Here is a 23,331-nt window from a genome sequence, read left to right on the forward strand (position 1 = left end):
GCTGCTCATATCTGGGCCCTTACACAGAATCAGTCTCAGCTACTCATAACATGTACAAATGCCGCAAGCCCCAGTGGTCAGTGCACGCCATCAGGAGCAAGCGAGAAGAGGCGTGGGGGAAAAAAACACCCATGCAATGCTAGGAACAGATACTCGTAAATTATATAGATAAATATTTTATTTTATTTATTCATTATTTCTAAAGGATTAGACAGTGCTGGCCATTTGTGCTTGCTGGATAAAATATACATAAATACCTTTGAATTGTAAAAGTAATCAGAGTCTCCAAATCACCTTTGCATCCATCTATGAATCAGGCCCCTAATTTGTCGTTGCCGGCCAGATGGGATGATGCGATGAACGACGCAGTGTAGTTGCATGCAGCATGTAACAGTACATTGCGCCGTTGTACGAAGGAACGTGTAGTGTGTACGGCAATGCAGTGTGACGTTACATCGCATCGCTCCGGAATATAGATGTGTACCCAGCTTTAGACGTAACACTTGCGCTTCCACACAATCTACTCTGGAAATGTACCATCATGGTAAAATAAATCCCATTTTCCCTTTTCACTAGTATGTTAATTGATAGTTGTGTTACCATTGTATTCCAGGTTTACTCTTTCTATCTGGATGTATTTGCTCAACTATTGCAGAACTACAGAATGTGGCATTTTCCACCACATAGATACTGATAACATGTACGCAACACCACTTCTTTTTATCAATAGCGAAGGTAAGGAAATCTTTATTTTTAACCAAAACACTTAATAAACACTTAGGCCTATATTGTGTGGGTCCCTCTGCATTCACTGGTCACCGTGCTACTGATACTAGTAACATTAACTTTACTTGGTTTATAAAACTTTTCAAAACAAATTCTATAGTACACCTGTCACCTATACAACATATTGCTGTGATGTGGACTGGATCTAGGATACATCAATTCACAATAAATCTATAACATCACTTGTGTGACACATGTCCTATAAATTCACTATGATTCTATGACGTCACTTGGACAGGAGGTAGTTGAAATACTGGCTGTCGGGATCCCGTCTGTAAGTATTGGAGTTAGGGGGAGGGCAGTGGCGTAACTACGGCCCCCGCGGTGGCTTGGGAGCGCCGGGAACCGTTGCTTCGCCACTGCAACTGTGAACGCTGGCCTCTGAAGTGATCGGAGGGTAAGGAAGCCCCCGATCACATCAGAGGCCAGTGTTCCCAGTGACGTGAGAAGCCTGCTCGGCCGCACCTCCTGGATCAAGTTAGATCCAGTCAGTGCGGGAGCGACAGCCGTGTTGATTCAGGTAAGGGGGGGAGGGGGGAAGCAAAACTACAAGGGCACTTTTTTAAGGGGCACAACTACAGAGGGCACTCATATGGGCACAGCTACGGGGGGCACTGCATATAGGCTCAACTACAGAAGGCAATGCATATGGGCTCAACTACAGGGGGCACTGCTTATGGGCTCAACTACAGGGGGCACTGCATATGGGCTCAACTATAGGGGGCACTGCATAGGGGCACAACTACAGGGGCACTGCATATGGGCACAGCTACAGAGGGCCCTGCATAAGGGGCACTGTTACAGGGGGCATTGTATAAGGGGCACAACTACAGGGGGATTACTATAGAGGGCACTGTGTGGCATTATGTGTTATAAGGGGCATAATGTGCAAGGGGCATTACTGGGTGGCATAATGTGTTGTAAGGGGCATTACAGTGTGGCATAATGCGTTATAGAGGCATTAAGGTGTGGCATAATTTGTTATAAGGGCATTATGGTGTGACATAATGTGTTATAAGGGGCATTACTTAGTGTGTCATAATGTGTAAGGGACATTACTGTATCATGAAACCATATACCGTAAACGTGATCTTTGGGTGTGTTTGTTTTTTGGGTGGGGGGTGGGGGGCACTTGAAACTTTTTTGGCAGGGGGGAGAAAAATTTATAGTTATGCCACTGGGGGAGGGTTAGAGTTAGGCACTAGGGGGGGGAGGTTTAGGCACTAGTGGGGGAGGGTTAAGTATAGGCACTGGGGGGATTTTAGGTTTAGGGTGCAGAGGAGGGAGGGTTAGGGGTAGGGTTAGGATACTTACCAACAGGTGTCTGTATCCTAACTCTGTCAGGATGCCGGCGTCAGGATTCTAACCTCCGTGATCCTAAGCACCGTCATCCCGTACCCATTCCCACTTGGACACGACACAAAGTTCTTATCAATGGACTAAGAAACAGCAACATTGTACCTCAAGGATGTCACTAGTTTACACGTAAATTAATAAATTGAGATCACTCAATATTTTCAAGAATATTGGTTGAGCTCACAAAATGGCTGCCCCCTTTGTGTAAATTTGATAGATGCAAGTTAAAATAAATATATATATATATATACATATAAAAAAAAAAACATTTAAGAAAAAAAAAATGTTTGTCTACATTGAACAATGTATAAAACCTTTCAAGAAGATACTGAGGTAATTAAGAACATGTTAATTAACACTCTTGTACTCTGTTTTATAGATCTGTTTTCCTTCTGTTATTAGGTAAAGTTCATGTTCAGATGCAGTTGGCTGATGGGAACGGTATTGCGATATTGTCTACATTTTATCTCCCATTGTATCAATGGGTCCGTCTGGATGTTACAGTTTACAGAAAAATGGTAATTTTACTGAAGAATTCTCATTTTCTGTGTTTCTGGGTTTCTTTTCTGTTTTTATTTTATTATTTAAATATTAAAAGAATGCATTAAAACAATATTTTTTTACAGGACCAATAACCCCAAAAAAGAAATGTAAAGTCTAATAAACAGTTGTGTCCTTGCTCATTTTGCCTCAATACACCATGCCGTGTGATATGGGGTGAGTATCAGGTCCCATGCAGCTCTGCTAGCGTTGGGCGTCTTTTTGTACCAAAAATGCCTCTAAAGCTGGGTACACACTGAGATGACCGGCAATCGTTCAGACTTTCCAGACGATTTCCCATGAGGCCAGAACTAGCAATATTGAGCACTCGGTTATTTGCAAGATTGAGCACTGCAATCTTGCAAACAACCGAACGATATATCATATAGTTTGATTACGATTTATCGTTGCTCCTCTACACACTAGAACAACCATCTTTAAGATCACTGGCTGGAAATGGCAAAAGCTGATGTCTTCAGAGGCTCTTCAGCATGTATACGCCTGGTGATGTGCACCATATTGCTAGCAATGTCGTCATGTGACCTTATTGGCGATTTGTTGTTACGAAACGGCAAATCAGCCTGACATAGCTCCAGTGTATACCCAGCTTAAGTCGCAATGTGATCCGACTAGGACAAACCAGGAGACTTGCTGATTCATTTGATATGTGACACATGTATATCTGTGTGCAGCTGAGAATGTAATCGGAAATTGGTGTGGAAAAAAGCTGCAGCATGGTAGCACATCGCATGCTGATAGAGAGACAAGTGTCACATATCAAATTAATCATCAGAGTCTCCCAGTGCGTCCTAGTCACATTGCATTGCGAATTAGGCTCTTTTTTGACGCAAAAAAAAGATGACCAGCGCTAGTAGAAGCTCACGCGACCAGTCACACCGCGAGGGGCTGTTTGATGCAACTGCAGCAAAGATGAGTGAGGACAGATCTGTATGTAACATGACATGACTGTAACATTGCTCAATGTTACCGCTTCTATTCCAAAGCAGCTCTTCTTTCCACTACAGAGCACTGCAGTCACATTTCTCATCTTCAAGACTCTTCTGTATATTTACTGCATTATGTTCACATGGTTGCAGTGCCATAACAGGGCTTCCGCGTTCATGATGTCATGAGGTCACGCAGATGGGGCGGGGCCACCAACATCGGGAAGTGCAGCATTGCCCAGGTCGCTTTCGAGCGGCTGTATTTATACGTAGCAGGGGACATGGCATGCTCAGAGCGTCCAAAGGACACTCCGGGCATCACAGCCACAGTGATATTGGCTGCTGGATGCCATACCAGGCACCCTGCTAGCCAGAAGCAAGGACCATGGGGCAGCGATGGAGGTGGCAGCATCGGTAGCACATCGTGCCCTGCATGGTTGCACAGTATGAAGGCATGCATTCCTATATATTAGTATGAAGGCATGCATTCCTATATATTAGTATGAAGGCATGCATTCCTATATATTAGTATGAAGGCATGCATTCCTATATATTAGTATGAAGGCATGCATTCCTATATATTAGTATGAAGGCATGCATGTCTATATATTAGTATGAAGGCATGCATTCCTATATATTAGTATGAAGGCATGCATTCCTATATATTAGTATGAAGGCGTGCATTCCTATATATTAGTATGAAGGCGTGCATTCCTATATATTAGTATGAAGGCGTGCATTCCTATATATTAGTATGAAGGCGTGCATTCCTATATATTAGTATGAAGGCGTGCATTCCTATATATTAGTATGAAGGCGTGCATTCCTATATATTAGTATGAAGGCGTGCATTCCTATATATTAGTATGAAGGCGTGCATTCCTATATATTAGTATGAAGGCATGCATGTCTATATATTAGTATGAAGGCATGCATGTCTATATATTAGTATGAAGGCATGCATGTCTATATATTAGTATGAAGGCATGCATGTCTATATATTAGTATGAAGGCATGCATTCCTATATATTAGTATGAAGGCATGCATGTCTATATATTAGTATATGAAGGCATGCATGTCTATATATTAGTATATGAAGGCATGCATGTCTATATATTAGTATGAAGGCATGCATGTCTATATATTAGTATGAAGGCATGCATGTCTATATATTAGTATGAAGGCATCCATGTCTATATATTAGTATGAAGGCATGCATGTCGATATATTTGTATGAAGGCATGCATTCCTATATATTAGTATGAAGGCGTGCATGTCTATATATTTGTATGAAGGCATGCATTCCTATATATTAGTATGAAGGCATGCATGTCGATATATTAGTATGAAGGCATGCATGTCTATATATTTGTATGAAGGCATGCATTCCTATATATTAGTATGAAGGCATGCATGGCTATATATTAGTATGAAGGCATGCATTCCTATATATTAGTATGAAGGTATGCATGGCTATATATTAGTATGAAGGTATGCATGGCTATATATTAGTATGAAGGCATCCATGTCTATATATTAGTATGAAGGCATGCATGGCTATATATTAGTATGAAGGCATGCATTCCTATATATTAGTATGAAGGTATGCATGGCTATATATTAGTATGAAGGCATGCATGTCTATATATTAGTATAAAGGCATGCATGTCTATATATTAGTATGAAGGCATGCATTCCTATATATTACTATGAAGGCATGCATTCCTATATATTAGTATGAAGGCATGCATGTCTATATATTAGTATGAAGGCATGCATGTCTATTTATTAGTATGAAGGCATGCATGTCTATATAGTAGTATGAAGGCATGCATGTCTATATAGTAGTATGAAGGCATGCATGTCTATATAGTAGTATGAAGGCATGCATGTTTATATATTAGTATAAAGGCATGGATGTCTATATATTTGTATGAAGGCATGCATTGCTATATATTTGTATGAAGGCATGCATGTCTATATATTTGTATGAAGGCATGCATGTCTATATATTAGTATGAAGGCATGCATGTCTATATATTAGTATGAAGGCATGCATGTCTATATATTAGCACTTTAAAAAATCTGACAGATAATCTGACAGAAAATCGTTCATAAAATCGTTGGTAACAAAATATTTGTGTTTGTATGCACCCTTACTCTCCCTACCATGCACCCTAACCTCCCCCTAGTAAGTGCCTAAACCTAACCCTTCCCCCTTAGTGCCTAAGCCTAACCCTCCCCCTTAGTGCCTAGCCCTAAACCCCCCAGGTGGTGCCTGTACCTAACCCCCCCTGCCTGGAGCCTGACCCTAACCTCCCCTCTCCCGCAGCCTAATGCTAACACCCCCAGGGGCGCCTAAACCTAAGTCGTCGTCCCCCGTGGCTGATACTCACCTGTCCTTACGATCGTGATGCCGTCCGCCGGGATCCGGACGTCTGCATCCCAAGTCATGTCAGGATTTTGGCGCCGGTGTTGTTTCGGCGTTCAGGATTCCGATGCGGGGTTCAAGCAGACGGCATCCCGCTTGTCGGGATGCTGACCGTATCCCGTTTTAGGGGTCTATTCATGTAAAAGAGCACTGTCTTGGTTTTACTTTTCACTAAACATCGCATTCTATTGTTTTTTTTCATTTTGGTATTCATGATGATTTACTTTATCCCCGTTGCGATCCTGTATCCAGCTTTTTGCAGTCCGTGTCTTCTTTCTTTTTTTCTCTCCTTCTGTGCATTTTTTATTTTCTACACATGCGCTGTCTGCTACAGTATGGTGAAGCGATTCAACCATGGAGCGGCGGGTGAATTAATTAATCCATATAAATTCTCCACGGTAACCTGCTCTGTGAATAGCACCAAGCAGAGAAATACCCTGTTTACCACAGAACAGGTCTTTTCTCTGCTCTATGGGGTCAATTTAGTTAGGTGTGAGTTGCCATTTTCCCTGCAAATTCGCAACTCGCTATGAACGAGTCTGAGTAAACTCACATTTTTCCATTTGCACCTCCCTGAGGGTGAGAGATGGTAGGAAAAATCTTTATTTTAAGGTTAAAATGTCGGGACACTGGGCCTGATTCAGACCCGGTCGCAAGCGCTGAGTGCTCGCAACCGGGTCGATGGTGGCCCACAGCGCATGCGCACGACAGAGCCGGCTCCGTCATGTGCATGCGCGAGACCCGGATAGTGGCGGGCAATCCGTCGCTCCGGGTCTCGCACCAAAGGGGACGTGCTGTCGATGTTGAGTGACAGCTCGCCCCCTTTGGTGGGTGGGCCGGGGGGGGGTGGCTGCCCAAACAGAGGCGTTCCCATGAGAACGCCTACCATTTGGGGGAGGCCCCACTGACATCACAAGTGATGTCAATGGGAGAGCTTTCGGCTCTGTTTGAGCCGAAAGCTCTCTGGGGCTTGCGGCCACGAGACCCTACCACCAGGGTCTCATCGCAAGCCCGATGGTCGCGATGGTCTTGACCATCGTGACCATCATCCCGGCTGCTCGCATTAGCTGTGAGTGGTCAGTAGTGATGTCAGTAGTGAACTTCCTGCTCTATTAGAGCAGGAAGTTCACTGGGGCTTGCGGTGGACGAGACCCTACCACAAGGGTCTCGTCGCAAGCCCGATGGTCGCGATAATCGCAACCATAGCCAGGCCGCCCGCACAAGCTGTGGGTGGTCACCCACAGCTATGCGAGCGACCTGGAGGCGTCTCTGAATCAGGACCTTGGATCAGAACCCTTTGGACATACCCCAAAATGACTAATTAGTAAAAAAAAAACATATCTTAATTCACCCCAAAAAAAGACGTCATTTTTGGTGCGGAAATTTAAAAAGTGTTGGAAAATGGGATTAAAGTAGTGGGCCTGGTATTTTGGGGGGCTATAAGGTTGAGACAGGTGTTTTTAGGATTGCAGGAGGCTGCAGCAGGTGTATTTTTGAGATTTTTTAAGTCTTCACTTTAGAGACACCAAAATATACTAGTACCCATTTACATGTACCCCAAATTTATCTGCGGTACTTATTTTTCTCACAAAAACATTGCATTATATAATTTTTTCACATTTATGCAAACATGCATATAAAAGCCATTTGACTCATTTTAAGATCACTAAATACTTTTATTAGGGCTATTAATTCTCTTCTATATTGATTTCCAGGGTTAGTGAGGCTTTTTTTGGGGTACAGACTGATTTCCCCAAAATAGGCTGTACTTTTCGCTAGTTTCGTAATTAAATACATTCGCCTGTCCCTGTTTTCGATTGTTTTGTAATAGAATACGGAGATAAGCCGGGAAACGCATGGTGAAAATATCGCATCCAAACAGGCGAATGAGGTTAAATCATAGCGCTTTTTGCCGATAACGGCTTTTCGTGGCTAATTGAATTCGCCCCATAGTCTACTATAATAGTTGATTTTATTATTAATAAAATTATTATTTGTTGTTGTTGGTGATATCACTATCATTTTTTGCTGTTAATACAATTTACTTGTATTATCTGTATTTGTTATTACTATAATGGAAGAGGCAAGTGGATGAAGGTGTTATGCAACATTTTTTTTACAATGGATTAAGATGTTATGACCTAGGGATCATAGCAACAATGTTTTTATCTTAAATGTTGGTAGTCTATTTACTGTTATATTTTTGTGGATAAAAGTGCTATGTCCAGTTCATGTCATTAATTGTCACCTCTTAAATTATTATTATTATTATTATTATTATTTGTTGTTATTATTTGATGTTTTAAAGCTATATATTCTTGAATTTTAGATAATATTAAAAACTTTTCTTGGACAAGAATTAGAAAGTCATGAAAATCAGACATTCAGGTAAGTAAATTTTAATAAACAAGTATTTGTCATATGGGTTCTTAAAGTACTGCTCAATCTATATTAACAGAGCTGTTACATGATATACAGAGAAATAGGTTTAATTAATAATCCTATACCTTGATAGATTATGATATATTCAACATCCAAATTACATTTTCTATGCATCTGATTAAGTGCTACCACTTTTTTGGTCCACTGAAACCTAAAGTATACAGTAAACTGGTGTTGCATTTTTATATGTAGGTTGAAACACAGTAATTAACTTAACCAACTGTGTAGGAGACTTAAAATTGGGTGAGGAACAGCCAAACTATGCTACAAAGGTGAGGTTGTGGAAGACAATTTCATGTCACAGGTCATACACCATGGCAAGACTGAGCACAGCAACAAGACACAAGGTAGTTATACTGTATCAGCAAGGTCTCTCTCAGGCACAGATTTCAAAGCAGACTGGGGTTTCAAGATGTGCTGCTCAAGCTCTTTTGAAGAAGCACAACAAAAAAGGGCAACGTTGAGGACCGTAGACGCAGTGGTCGGCCATGGAAACTTAGTGCATCAGATGAAAAACATATCATGCTTACTTCCCTTCGAAATTGGAAGATATCCAGCAGTGCCATCAGCTCAGAACTGGCAGAAACTTTTCAGAAACCAGTGGGACCCAGGTATACCCATCTACTGTTCGGAGTAGTCTGGCCAGAAGTGGTCTTCATGGAAGAATTGCAGCCAAAAAGCTAAACCTTCTATGTGGAAACAAGGCCAAGCGACTCAACTATGCACGAAAACACAGGAACTGGGGTGCAGGAAATTGGCATCAGGGGCTCTGGACTAATGAGTAAAAATTTGAAATATTTGGCTGTAACAAGGATGTTTATTCGCTGAAGGGCTGGAGAGTGGTACAATAATGAGTGTCTGCAGGCAACAGTGAAGCATGGTGAAGGTTCCTTGCAAGTTTGGGGCTGCATTTCAGCAAATGGAGTTGGGGGTTTGGTCAGAATGAATGATGTCCTCAATGCTGAGAAATACAGGCAGGTGCTTATCCATCATACAGTACCATCAGGGATGCGTCTGATTGGCTACAAATTTATTCTGCAGCAGGTCAACGACACCAAAAATACAGCCAATGTCATTAAGAACTATCTTCAGCATAAAGAAGAACAAGGAGTCTTGGAAGTGATTATACGGTCCACACAGAGCCCTGATCTCAACATCAGTGAGTCTGTCTGGGATTACATGAAGAGACAGAAGGATATGAGCAAGCCTACATCCACAGAAGATTTGTGGTTAGTTCTCCAAGATGTTTGGGACAACCTTCCTGCTGAGTTCCTTCAAAAACTGTGTGCAAATGTACCTAGAAGAATTGATGCTGTTTTAAAGGCAAAGGGTGGTCACACCAAATATTTATTTGCTTTAGATTTAGATTTATCTTCTGTTCGTTCACTTTGCATTTTCTTAATTGATAAAAATAAACTATTAACACTTCTATTTTTGAGAGCATTCTTACTTTGCAGCAATTTTTCCACACCTGCCTAAACCTTTTGCACAGAACTGTATATACTAGCCACCTGCCCCAGCTTCGCACGGGAGAATTTTGGTAGCCTTTTTTTATCTGAGGGCTTATAAGATTCCCTTGTAGACGTTTATCCTCCTGACGTCTACACAAAAAGATTTAGTGTTGGCGTGACACACAAAAAGGCCACTTAGCTCACTTCCAGCCACGTTAAATGTCTGTCCCTGTGCTTTATTTATTGTCATGCCAAAGCAGACTCTTACTGGGAATTGAAATTAAAGAATCTTTTTTTCACATAAATGAAATAGGAATGGTAAGGAAAGGGAAAAACTGAAAGTTTGTTTCAGTAAACAGGGCTTACTACAATTTTTCTTGAGAAAAATTGTCCTCAAATTACCCCAAAATAAACTTTCTCGTTAGTTTAGGCACCCCAAATTTAATTACAATATTTTTTTTTATTGAAAAATAACATATAAGAAGCTTGACAGGTACAAATGGTTGACAGGGTTGAAAGGTCGACTTAAAAATGGTCGACACAAAAATGGTCGAAACATGCTTATTTTTTTATATTATTTTTTTAGCGTTAATCTTCACCCTAACCCTCCCTCCTGGTGCCTAACCCTAACCCTCCCTCCTGGTGCCTAACCTTAACGTCAGGGTAGGTGCCTGACCCGAACCGTACCTTCTAGTGCCTAACCCTAACCGTCCAGTAAGTGCCTAACCCTCCCTCCTGGTGCCTAACCCTAACCGTCGGGGTAATTGCCTAACCCTCTGGTAAGTGTCTAACCCTAAACCTAAATTTTTTTTTTACAAAAAATCATGTCGTCCACTTTCATGTCGACCTTTTGACCCTGTCGAACATTTGTACCCGTCGACCTTCTTACATGTCGACCTTTGGTGTGTCGACCTTTTGTGTACTTGTCGATCTTTTGTCCCAGTTAACCTATTCACTGTCTAACATCAGTGGCCAAATTTAATAGGGTGAGAGTTTAGAAAACTTGAGTCTTCTCACACTTTTTAAACTCGGCCAATGTAATAGAGTCGAAGAATAAAGCAACAGAGCAAACTCATGTTTTTCAGACTCAAAAAACTCCCACGATTTAAAATCTCATCCAGATGTTTTCCCGTTTTGAAGATAAAACTCGACCAATGTGAGAGTTTACTGCTAAACTCTCACTCTATTACATTTGGCCCCTGGTGTCTATCAAGACATTGTCGACCTTTTTACTGTCTATAATACGGAACCCATCAAAATGATGAGGTAGCCCTTTTGATTCAAAGTGCCAGTCACTCTGTGCAAGTCGCCAACTCTGGGTTCATCTAAAGTGCCCCAGACCATCACATTTCCTCCTGCATGTTTGACACTTGGTGTCACAGAGTATAATTTACTAAAACTCTATAACACTGCTTTAAAAGCAAAATGTGCTTAATAGCAAAACATGGGTGTTTTGCGATTTAAAGCATTGCCCTTCTAAGTTTTGGGCTAATTTTACCCGCTGGATGGGTTAGTAGTTCCAACACTGGCCAAGTACACTAAGGGCATATTTGCAAGCAAGCAGTCCAGGAAAATACACATATTTGCTTGGGAAGGTCGTGATCAGGGATAGGTGCAAGTAGCAGATTATGATTTATGATGACTGTCTGGACACTTCTACTTTGCCAGGGTATAGGCTCCCATCCTTGCTCCAGCATTATTATTACTTCTTCTTATTTCTGTCCACTCCTGTCCTTGGCTTCGTTCCTGACCTGTTTCCGTCTGACCTCTGGTACCGCTTCGCCCGCCTGGTTCTGACCCAGCTTGTTCACTACACTTATACTTTTTACGACGTATTCCGCTACACTGCAGTGTACACTGGCACGTGTACTGGGGAACCAAATCAGGGGATCACAACCTGCGTGTCAGATGCAGCTATGTCCAAACCTCCTTGTGGGGCTCCTTGGTGAATACCGCTGTCACATTACACTCCAAGCCTCTGTTCTGGGTCTTAGTTAATCCCAAAGTACAGGAAAGCATCCACTATCCATCTGTGAGTTTGCGAGCTGATGAGTTCCCCAAGGGAGGAGGTGTAAAAGGAGAAGAGGAGGTGCCCAAGGATGGTTAGTGAGGTAGGAGGTGAACCAAGAGAGAACCGATTCACAGAGGAACCAAGAGAGAACCGATTCACAGAGGAACCAAGAGAGAACCGATTCACAGAGGAACCAAGAGAGAACCGATTCACAGAGTGGAGGGTTTGAAGGAGAAAGGGTGATCAGCGCTGTCAAAAGCTCAAGATAGGTTGAGAAGAATGAAAATGGAGAAGTAACTATTGACTTTGGCAGTGAGAAGGTCATTGTTGACTTGGTGATTCTAATCAATATAAAGTACAATGCAGAGCTCCACTGTCTGATGTTCACAGCACAGAGATCCATCATTCAGTATTCAGTGCAAGGACCTGCACATTTCCTAGACCAATTATTTGATGTCTACTAGTATCATCTAATGCCCACCAGTATGCAGTGCAGAACTCCATCATCAGATGTCCATCAGGACATAGTATGGGACACAAAAATACATATACCAGTCACCAGCAGATGTGACAGTGGATGCTCCAGCTGCCATAAGAACAAAATAAGAAATAAAATTGTCTATAATGGCTGCTGTAATTAATTCAAATAAAGATATACTATCTGGGGTCAGCATTGCTGCATCTAGGAGACTGCTAAAGGATGGGCCAAAACCCGGAGACTCAAGAGCTTTCTAATATATGTCACGTATTAAGAAGATAATCAAGCTTTCTGCCATGAAATTAATTAGACCTGTACTCTCTATATATGAGTCTACAACTCTCCTTTTTCTCATGTTTCTCTCACTTAATATAAAAATCTCCCCCTATAAAGTCCTCTCCAAGCATCTCACTCTCCATTGACAACACCTCCCTGTCCTCCATATCCCAATTCTGCTGTCCTTCTTTCTCCCCTTACATTCAGTTCATCGCCCAATCCTGCCACTTTTATTACCATTTTATTTAAACATTCACATATAGTAAATATATAGCATGTGGTGTAGGTTCAGGGCTATGGGCCTGATTCTGAGATGTACACTAATGCAATTGCAGCTGCGCTTTCGCACGGAATCAGGGGCGTCTTTAGAGAGGAGGAGGCCTGTGTGCCTTCCCCGTCTGGGGCCTCCTCCTTTCTTCCCGGCAGCCGACTGACGTGGCTGGCCGGCCATCGGAGCATTAGTAGGCTCTGGGCACTAGAGTGTGCCTGGAGTCCACTGCGCATGCGCAAAACGCCAGAAATATGGCCAGGGCGGCCATTTTTCCGGCTTTTTGTAAAGCGCTGACACCCGGCGCGGGACCTCGGAGAGGTAAGTTTTAAATAATATGGGTGCAAGGTGTGCGGTGCGGCCCTCCCTGGGGTCAGGGGCCCGTGTGCACCACACACCCTGCACCCATTATAGATACGCCCCTGCACGGAATGCAGCTGCGGAAATATATGTATCCAAACCTTATCCGAGCATAGGGACGCCCCCACTGCTGCCTTCTCATATCTGTCTGATGTCATGCACCAGCATAAACACCAGTAACATCGATGCAGATCAGGCAGCAATGCAGCACATGCGGCAAGTCTCACCAGCCGCAAACACTGCGCTTCTGACACGTTGAGAGCGCTCATGCTGAGAAGGAAATAGCTCATTTATGCCATACATGCCTACTCTCCCGGGAATCGCGGGAGGCTCCCGATTTTTCGGGTAACCCCCCGCGATCCCGGAAGAGTAGGCATATCTCCCGCATCCCGCCCACTTCCTAGTGAAGTGGGCAGGATGGGGAGATATTACCTGAAATTATCGGGTCCGTCGGGAAGGGGCGGGGCTAAATGAGGCAAATCGCGTCGTTTAGCCCCGCCCCCTCCTCACGGACCCGCGAATCACGGGGGTTTTCTGTAAAGGGGGCGTGGCCTAATGCCGTCTATCGACTGGCCCCGCCCCCCGAAGAGGAGAGCAGCAGGTCCCCTCCTGCTGCTCCCGGAAAGCTGCCCAGCAATGTAGGTAAGTATGATTTATGCACGCCCATGAACTGCGTTTAACTGGTCAGACACAAACACGTTATGTAAATCTGGATCTGGTCATTGTTAAATGTTTGATGGTATTTGCTAATGTTAAAGTATTTTATATATTATTTACACAATCTACGGATAGTAGTTAGTATAAATAAATGATTGCATTACAATACAGAAAATAAGCCCTTGGAACTGCTTCTGCAGGTGCTGGTGTCTTTGTAGCTTACCTAGTTTCTTCATGGCTTCTTACATATCTTCTGTCATTGCTAGAACAAACAAAGCCATTATTTACATAGCAGTGCACAAAGGTGTCATTGTGTAATACTATTCTCTTGCAGACAGAACAGCTCTGTCTGTCTGTATGGTTCAATGGTTCAACCACATCATACAAATGTGAAGTTGAAAAAGATTTTGTGTAATAATTGCAAATGAACTTGCAATTTATTTCTTTAGAAATATTGCTTAAAATTAATTAATTTGCTGCTCCTTAACATGGATGCAACTACTCACAGGAAAAGAGTAAATAGCCATCTGAACCAATACTCTGTACAGAGGCAGTTACTATATGTCACTTGTTTGTGCACTAATTAAGTATTTATCTTTCTTAAAGTTTGGATGAGGACATCTATTATGATGATACAGTTGGGTACATGGCTCTCGGAGGCAGCAAGTATGTGGTCGGCATGGAAGGATTCTTCGGACCTGTGAAGTATTATCGGCTCAGGGCTCTGCAATTCGATGAGGTATATATACACAGTTTGTAGGTTGTATATATAGGGCCCAGTGATGTAACTGTGGGTTCCAGCTCTGGTGAAGGTCACGCCCCCACATGATGTCATACAGAGGGGGCGTGGTCACTATTGCCGGGAATAACCGCAATACCTGGATGCTCCTGGAAGCTGTAAGGGCAGAGGTGTGCAAGTCTCATGCGTCCTAAGGATGCTCCGGGTGGCACTGCTGCAGAGATTATGATTGCAGGGTGCGTTTCTAGGCATCCTGCTAGCCAGATGCAAGGACACTGGGCTCTGTGCGGTGGCACCCTTAACCATTTAGGTTAAAAGGTCACCAACCTCTCTTTACAATATCCGTCAATATAATCTTGCACCTTTTGGTGCTTCCTAAGCGCTAACCTTATGTATCTTTGGGGTCTATTTACTAAGCAATGTTAGGAGACAGAGTGAAAGGAGATAAGGTACCAGCCAATCAGCTCCCAACTGTCATTTTTCAAACACAGCCTGTGAGATGGCAGTTAGGAGCGGATTGGCTGGCACCTTATCACTTTTCACTCTGTCTCCTAACACTGCTTAGTAAATAGACCCCTCTATTTTGTATGTAACCTGTGGTGTGATAATTTAACGAGCGACAGTTATGTCACATACTGTCACACAATATAATACAATGTAATATAATGTGATATGATAACACCATAATGAGTCTTTAGTGTTATAAAATAAACAATAATTTTTATTTTAACATTGAAGGGAATTTCATTCGTACATCACTTACGTTGGTTTAAAATAAATTATATTACATACCCGGCTGCGGTTTGTTAAACAGGACTTACAGACAAGTTGTGTGTAGTGTTGGCGTAAGGTCGGGAGCGATATTGGGGAGGGGAATTGGGGGTTGTGCTTGGTATTTTTGGTTAAGTCCTGTGCGGTATGTTTGTTTTCCCACTGGGCTGAGTTCGGTATTGTAAATACCGTACAGATTTGTATACATAGTCGGCCGGCTGTGTGGATGATCCGCAGGAATAGCCATGTAGCTGTGTCAGCGTGTGTACCAGTCCCGTTTTTGGGTACTTACCACGTCCTCGAGGGTTGGGCTCTGATGTCAGTACCTGGGAAAAAGCCTGGCCGTCTTGTCACCGCGGCTGTGTGCTCCGTTTGGCGGCTGCTGGCGCAGAATGCTCTTTGGTCACCGCGGCTGCGTGCTCCGTTTGGCGGCTGCTGGCGCAGAATGCTCTTTGGTCACCGCGGCTGCGTGCTCCGTTCGGCAGCTGCTGGTGCAGGATACACTTTGAACACCGCGTTTTGGATTCAGTGCGATGAAAGGTGATGTCCGGATAAAAATCTTGATCAGCTGTTGCTGTGTAGTGTCTTTGGTGTCCAGCTTAGTCCCAATGCGTTTCGGCCTCATTCTGGCCTTTTTCAAGGGTGTAAATAAGCTTACACCACACAGTTAGTAAGCATATTAATAGATACAGTTGATAGCTAACAGTTCCATAGCACGTCACATGATTAGCTTATTGAGGTTATTAATCACATCTACCTTCATTTCATCATTGCTATTTCCTATCTATCTATCTATCTATCTATCTATCTATCTATCTATCTATCTATCTATCTATCTATCCATCATTTTTTTCATATAACATTTAGGTTAAATTAAGCATACCTTACATTGTGACATGGCAAATCAGCGGACAGAGTGGTAAACTGACATTTATCTACAAAATCTTGACCTTTCTACCAAAGCTGAGTGACATCACAGAGGCTGTTTATGATGTAACAATTCACATGGTCAGTATACTGAGATGAAATATCTCCTCCTGCCTGCCATTACTATCCATCTATTTATAATCTATCATTTAGGTTAAAATAAGCATGCCTTGCATTGTGACATGTTATATCAACAGATAACTGACAGTTCTCTAACACACACACAACCTACCTGCATTTTACAATTTCTATCTATCTATCTATTTATCTATCTATTTATCTATCTATCTATCTATCTATCTATCTATCTATCTATCTATCTATCTATCATAGATAGCATTTAGGTTAAAGCGGTGATTCTCTAACTCTGGAGCTTATTCAGAGGCGGCCGTACGGTCTACGACCGCACGGCCGCCTCAATGTTTTGCCAGTGCGCATGCGCACGAGGGAGCCGGCTCCATCGTGCGCATGCGTGAGACCTGCTACGAACCACAGCGCTGGTCGTAGCGGGTTTCTTTCCAAAGGGGGCGAGCTGTCGATGTTGATTGACAGCTCGCCCCGTTTGGAAGGCGGGCCGGGGGGGTGGCAGCCCAAACGGAGGCGTTCCTATGGGAACGCCTGCCATTTGTGGGAGGCCCCACTGACATCACTAGTGATGTCAGTGGGGAGCTTCCGGCTCAAACAGAGCCAGAAGCTCTCCAGGGCTTACGACAAGTGAGACCCTACCCTAGGGTCTCGTCGTAAGCCCCGATGGTCGCGATGGTCTCTGACCATCGCGACCATCACCCGAGCGGTCGTTAGAGCTGTGGGTGTTAACCCACAGCCTAACGACTGCAACAGAGGCGGGCGGTCAGGATGCAAGTGGCCGCCCAGTTTCTGAGTGACCGCTTGCATCCTCCGACCGCCTCTGAATGAGGCCCTCTGTCCTCAGGACCCCAAACAGGCCACGTTTTACAGGTCACCCAGCAGGTGCACAGGTGTAGTCATTACTCATTGACACATTTTAAAAGATCCACAGGTGGAGCTAATTATCTAGCTTGTGATTCTGTGAGGAGAACTGCAAAGCAAGCACTGTTTGGGGTCTTGAGAACTGAGGGCCTGATTCAGAGCCGGACGCTCTGACAAGAGCGCTCGCTCTGAATCAGGGCCGTCCTACCTAAAATTGGAGCGGCCTTCTGGCCACCAAAGGGGGCATGCTGTCACTCACTATCGACAGCACGCCCCCTTTGGTGCGAGACCCATAGCGACGGCTTGGCCGTCGCTATTCGGGTCTCGCGCATGCGCACGACGGAGCTCCCTCCGTCATGCGCACTTGGGCACCATCAACCCGCTTGCGAGCGCTCAGCTCTCTCGAGCGGGTCTGAATTAGGCCCTGAGAGGCTATGGGTTAAAGTAAGCATACCTTACATTGTGATATGTCATATAAGCAGATAGAGTTGATAACTGACAAATCTCTACAAAATGGTGACCTTTCTATAAAAGCTGAGTGACATCACAAAGGCTGTTTATGATGTAACAAGTCACGTGGTCAGTTTACTGAGGTACAAAATCTCTTCCTGCATGCATTTTGCCATTACTATCCATCTGTTTATAATCTATCTATCATTTAGGTTAAATAAGCTTACATTACAAGGTCAGTAGACATATTAATAGATTATTATCATTATCATCCTTTATTTATATGGCGCCACAAGTGTTCCGCAGTGCATTACAGAATACATAAACTAATAAGTGAACAAGAAACGAGTAACTTGCAGGATAAGGAACAGATATAGTTGATAACTGACAGTTCTATATCATGTCACATGATCAACCTATTAAGTTTATAAATCACATCCTACCTGCATTTCACCATATCTATTTATCTATCTATCTATCTATGCAGGGTGCCATTCTAGCCAGATGCAGGGACCGTGGGTGAGCAGTGGTGCCGCCCACACACCCCTAATTACGGCCCTGATAGTGCCACTTAATGACTATGTGGACACACACAAAGGGCCTGATTCTGAGATTTATGCTGATGTAATCGTACCTGCATTCTGTCACGGATCGCAGTTGCCAAAATTTGTTAATGAATCATAGCCGAGCATAGGGACGCCCTCTGCTGCCTTCTCATATCCGTCCGACGATGTACAACAGCGTAAACATCGGTACCATTGACGCAGATCAGGCAGCCACACTGCTTGTTAATCAAGTTTGACCAGCCTCAAACAATAGCTAATTTATGCACGCCCACAGGTGTTGGAACAGGGGGGCAAGGGGAGGTTCACCCCCTCAAAGATTTAAAAGGCACAGCGGGCGCGGGCGGTCAGGGGCTGTGCAATAGGCTGCACGGCCCCTGCACCACACGGAGGAGGAGGTGTAATGTGCGGTCTTTTTGTTAAAACACCGCACATTACACCTCCTCCTTCTCCATGCAGTGCAGGTGCTGTTCATATTGTAAAGCAGAGCCCCTGACCATCCGCAGCTGCTGCCACAGTGAGTCAGAGACCCTGGGCTGGCTACGCGTCCTGCGTGCAGGCATAAAATTGTTCTGACGCCCCTGTGCACGCCCATGAAACGAGATTTAAACGATCTGACACGCCAGCATTTTTCAAACCCCACTCGTTACCACTCCCAAATGCTGACTACCTGTCACTCACTTTGGAAGTGCTTTCGCGCATGCACATTAGCAAATCTGTGGCCCAAATTGCACACTCTGGGCCTGATCCAGCAAGGATCGCAATTGCAAAGCTGCATGCAGGCTATAGATATATGATGTATGCACGCAGGCTATAGATATGATGTATGCACGCAGGCTATAGATATATGATGTATGCACGCAGGCAGCTTTGCAATTGCGATCTTTGCAGATATGGTAATACAGCAGGAGGTATCACGTCCCCTGTGCATTACTTATCCGAGCTGCGTTGTCCAACGCAGCATCGGATAATATGCTTAACATCGGGCTGCTAAGGTTACCCATGGGGTCATGCAGATAATCGGCGCAGTTGAGAGGAAATCTCCGTCAGCCGATGGACATCCTGGCTTCTTCCCTCCCCCCCAACGGCGGCAACACCCCTCCATTTCAGGAAACGGACGCCGTCGCTGCCCACTCCCCGCCCACAAAGGGCAGCAGACTGTCAATCACTGACAGTCTGCTGCCAGTCTGCGAGCGGTATTGTATGCATCTGCGCAGAACGGGTCATGTGCTCGGGAATCTGCATTCAGCAGTGCACTAGCAGGAATCGGTATGAGATGCCAGCGCTCTGGATCCCGGGTGTTAGAATCCCGACGCCGGCATCCCAAAACGGTTAACACACCGACACTTGTTGGTCGGTATGCTAACCCTCTCCCTAGCCTATCCCTAACACCCCCTCTTTGGTACCTAACCCTCCCCTCCTAGTGCCTAACCCTAACCTCCCCTTCCCCGGTGCCTAACCCTCCCCAACCCTAACCTTCCCTCTAGTGCCTAATCTTAACCCCCCCCCTAACACACTAATACTTACCTTATCTGACCGGCGTTGGGATTTCAGCACCGGTAATAGGAGCGTCGGCATCGAGACCTCTGGGATACCAAACGCATACCCACTAGCGTGCACTGCTGAATCAGGACCTCTGTATAAAACATCTATGAGTGCAATAACAGGTAACTAATCTTGAAAACATGGGGAAAAGGTACATGATCTAATAATGGTATACCTCTTATCCCTCACCCTTTCCGCACATTTGTGCCATGCACAGTATGCTGTCACTTGTATCTTGTCTGTTCTACAACTTGCCTCTTTCCTTCTTCCCCTTTATCTCTTGTCTAGTCTCCTTGTCACTTGTCAGTCCTTGTCCTTGTCTTTTGCTTCTCACTTCTTTGGATCCAGCATTTACCTGTGCTGTCACTGTCCTTGTACCTTACCTAAACCAACCCCAACACCATGCCTGCATCTCATCATCAGAAGTATTCACCTTCTGTCAGGGGTGGATTAGGATGGAAAACAATCACCGATTTCTGTACATGCACTTCCGATGTTCACGTAGTTGAGCGAATATTTGCAACTGTGTAAAAGTGATGGGCGTTCCTGTGAGGTGACTGGTAGGTGGCTAGAAGTGAACGCAAAAAAGTCCATCTCATGTGCGTGTTAGGGGAGTGTCTTGGACGTGTCAGTGAAAGCAGCTGTGTACACAGATGCACAGCCACAGAGGCCATAGTCAGATGGAGAAACCACACCTGCCATAGGGCTGGTGCAAGTGTCGATGGTGCACCGATAGTATCATCTAATGAGCACTGGCGGTGTTACAGCGTGCAGAGACGCACATGTCTTAGTGCTTGCACATTCAGTCGCTGGCTATTGCACCAGGAAAAGGGCTGATACTAATGTGATATCCCCGAGTTCGGGGAGAATCCCTTTTTAGTGTGTTTAGGGTATTGTTTAGAGTATAATACCTATTTATTTGCACATAATATATGTTTTACTATTATAAGGCTTTATTGTGTACATATGCTTGTGCCAAGTAAGGGTATTTATATGCCATGTTTATATGCTGAGAACTGGCCATGTATTCCCCCGGGACTATGATTTGCCCCACTGCTATGGACTCCTGCTCATGGCGGGGTGCGGGACAGGGGTCTCCCTACTGAACATGGAGGGGAATCTCCACTTGTCCCCAAGCCAGGAGCAGCAATTGGGCACACGGGACCGTCGGGAGGAGAACCGCCGCGAGCGTGAGACCCAGACGTAGGGTATATAAGGAGGTGCCCAACAAACGGTTGGGAGTCCCGAGGTGTTAGTGATGCAGAGCTACGTTAAGAGAGAACTTACCTGAGTACGGAGATCAGCGACCGGACCGGAATGAGCGATATGCAGGAGGAAGCAGGAGTAGCGGGGACGGACTTCTCTGACGGACAGGAGAGAGGCGGGCTTGCTGGGGAAGGAGAAGGATCGGGGCGGCATCCGTATCTGGACCCAGTGCCGAGAGGGCCGGACTCGACAAAGGAGGCGAAGTCCCCCGGCGGAGTGACAGTCTTCTCGGCATATGCAACTTCAGGAGAAGGTCTGTAATGACATCCAAAACAGCCTCACATTAATATTCCCAAGCCCAGCGGAGAATACACAAACTGCAGTCTAGTACTGATATTAGGCTAGAAAACTTCCCCTGCTACAACTCCGATATCAAGTGTAGCCAGTACAGCTATATAGTTATGGACTCCATAAAGAGACTAACACCTACAAGTACCTAAAATTGCCCTGCAGTTAGCGAGTGACAACAGAGACAGTGGGCCTGATTCAGACCCACTCGCGAGCGGCTGTACGCTCGCAAGTGGGTCGATGGTCTGCACTGAGCATGCGCACGACGGAGGGAGCTCCGTCGTGCGCATGCGCCAGACACGACGAGCGAAGGACTTTCCTTCGCTCGTTGTTTCCGATCAAAGGGGGCGTGCTGTCAATGTTGATTGACAGCACGCCCCCTTTGGTGGGCGTGCCGGGGGCGTGCCTCCCTGACGGGGGCGTTCCCACGGGAACGCCTCCCGTCAGAAGCCGGCCCACTGACATCACTAGTGATGTCAGTGGGAGTGATTTTGGCTCTGATAGAGCCAAAATCACTCCGGAGCTTGCGGTTGAAAACCTCAACCGCAGGCTCCGGCTCGCAATTTCGATGGTCACGACCATCGCGGCCATCAAAATGCACGCTCGTATAGCCTGTGGGTGGTGACCCACAGCTATACGAGCGTCCAGGAGGACGCTCCATGAAAAAGGAGCCCGGCCCTCATGCAGAGCGTGCGCTCTGCTCAGAGCGTACGGCTCTGAATGAGGGCCAGTGTCCCAAGTCTCCTATTAACCACCCTAAGTAACTGTCAACTGCTCCATCCAGTCTGTCTGGCACATCACCTATAGACAGGCGCCGGCACTTGTCACTGGAAGCTTAAATTACATCTTATACATTACTTTGCTCACAAGGATTATGTGGATCGAATCCGGATCTACATTATTTAAGTTGCTACAAAACCTATTGTACTTCAGTGTGAGGTTAATTGATAACAGTGCCATCCCCATAGACTCAGCATCGTTCCTATCTGACATTACGCAGGAAAAGTACAACTAGGTAGAGAAAGAAACTTAGCTGTGATTAGCGGCATACCTTCTTGTGAGTTTCAGCAATTGTAACAAAATATCCCTGCCTTATTGGCAATAGGAAGTAAGCATTGCCTCATTGAGCAGTGGAGCTTTGAGGAGAGGACAGTATAATAGCAGAGTATCAAATTTCATCAAAACCAGTGTGCACCACCTTTAAAGAAGAACTTGGCCAGCAATGTATGAACTATTTTAGTTAAAATAGTCTATATTGTTTAGATAAATTGTAGGTTAGTTATATTAGGATCTGGTCCAATGTGTCTAAACTTGCCTAATATGCCATGATCTAACTTGTTTTGTCTCTACAGACGCAAAATAAAAACTGTAATTTTTTGCTGTCAGTTATATGTAACAAACTGTGATCGTATTTATTAATGTAAGCTAAATGTTCATAAAGTATAAGTACCTTTGTTTCAGACTTGTTCTCTCTCATAAAAGTAGTTGTTAATAATAGCAAGCGTGTTGAAATACCAATTGCCTTATTACATTGCAAAAAGCACCAGAAACTGCATACCTCATCACAGGGGAAACATCAATAAATAGTGACTCTCAGTTTAGCTATAAGAAGAATTATCATCCCATACCGTTGAGGGTCTTACACTAGCATGTGCATATCATCACAGTCACGACTCCAGCAACACACGCAAATGCGGACGCAGCAGCGCAGACCTCTGAATCAGTAGTGATGTCACCATGAGCATTGTCCTCACTCGATAATGTCATGTTTATTTTTACACTGCAACTTAGAATTCAGCTTGGACACGCCCCTCTCAACTCTGAGGGATATAT

At 44.5% G+C, this 23,331-nt stretch overlaps 1 protein-coding gene across 2 annotated transcripts in view; it reads left to right on the forward strand.

Annotated features, from left to right (window-relative positions):
• Positions 1–23,331, forward strand: part of SEL1L3 (SEL1L family member 3) — a 103,390-nt gene that overhangs the window by 24,308 nt on the left and 55,751 nt on the right. For both annotated transcript variants that reach the window (XR_015870057.1, XM_088450610.1), the window contains exons 4-7: positions 614–735; positions 2,545–2,660; positions 8,388–8,446; positions 14,608–14,740. Coding sequence is in view for 1 of the 2 variants with exons in the window: in XM_088450610.1 (XP_088306736.1) it covers positions 614–735; positions 2,545–2,660; positions 8,388–8,446; positions 14,608–14,740 (430 nt within the window). In the remaining variant the exon portion in view is untranslated. The remainder of the gene's footprint in view (positions 1–613; positions 736–2,544; positions 2,661–8,387; positions 8,447–14,607; positions 14,741–23,331) is intronic.

The sequence above is a fragment of the Taudactylus pleione genome, unplaced genomic scaffold (genome assembly GCF_031769625.1).
Source record: "Taudactylus pleione unplaced genomic scaffold, aTauple2 ptg000520l, whole genome shotgun sequence".
Lineage (NCBI taxonomy): Eukaryota > Metazoa > Chordata > Amphibia > Anura > Myobatrachidae > Taudactylus > Taudactylus pleione.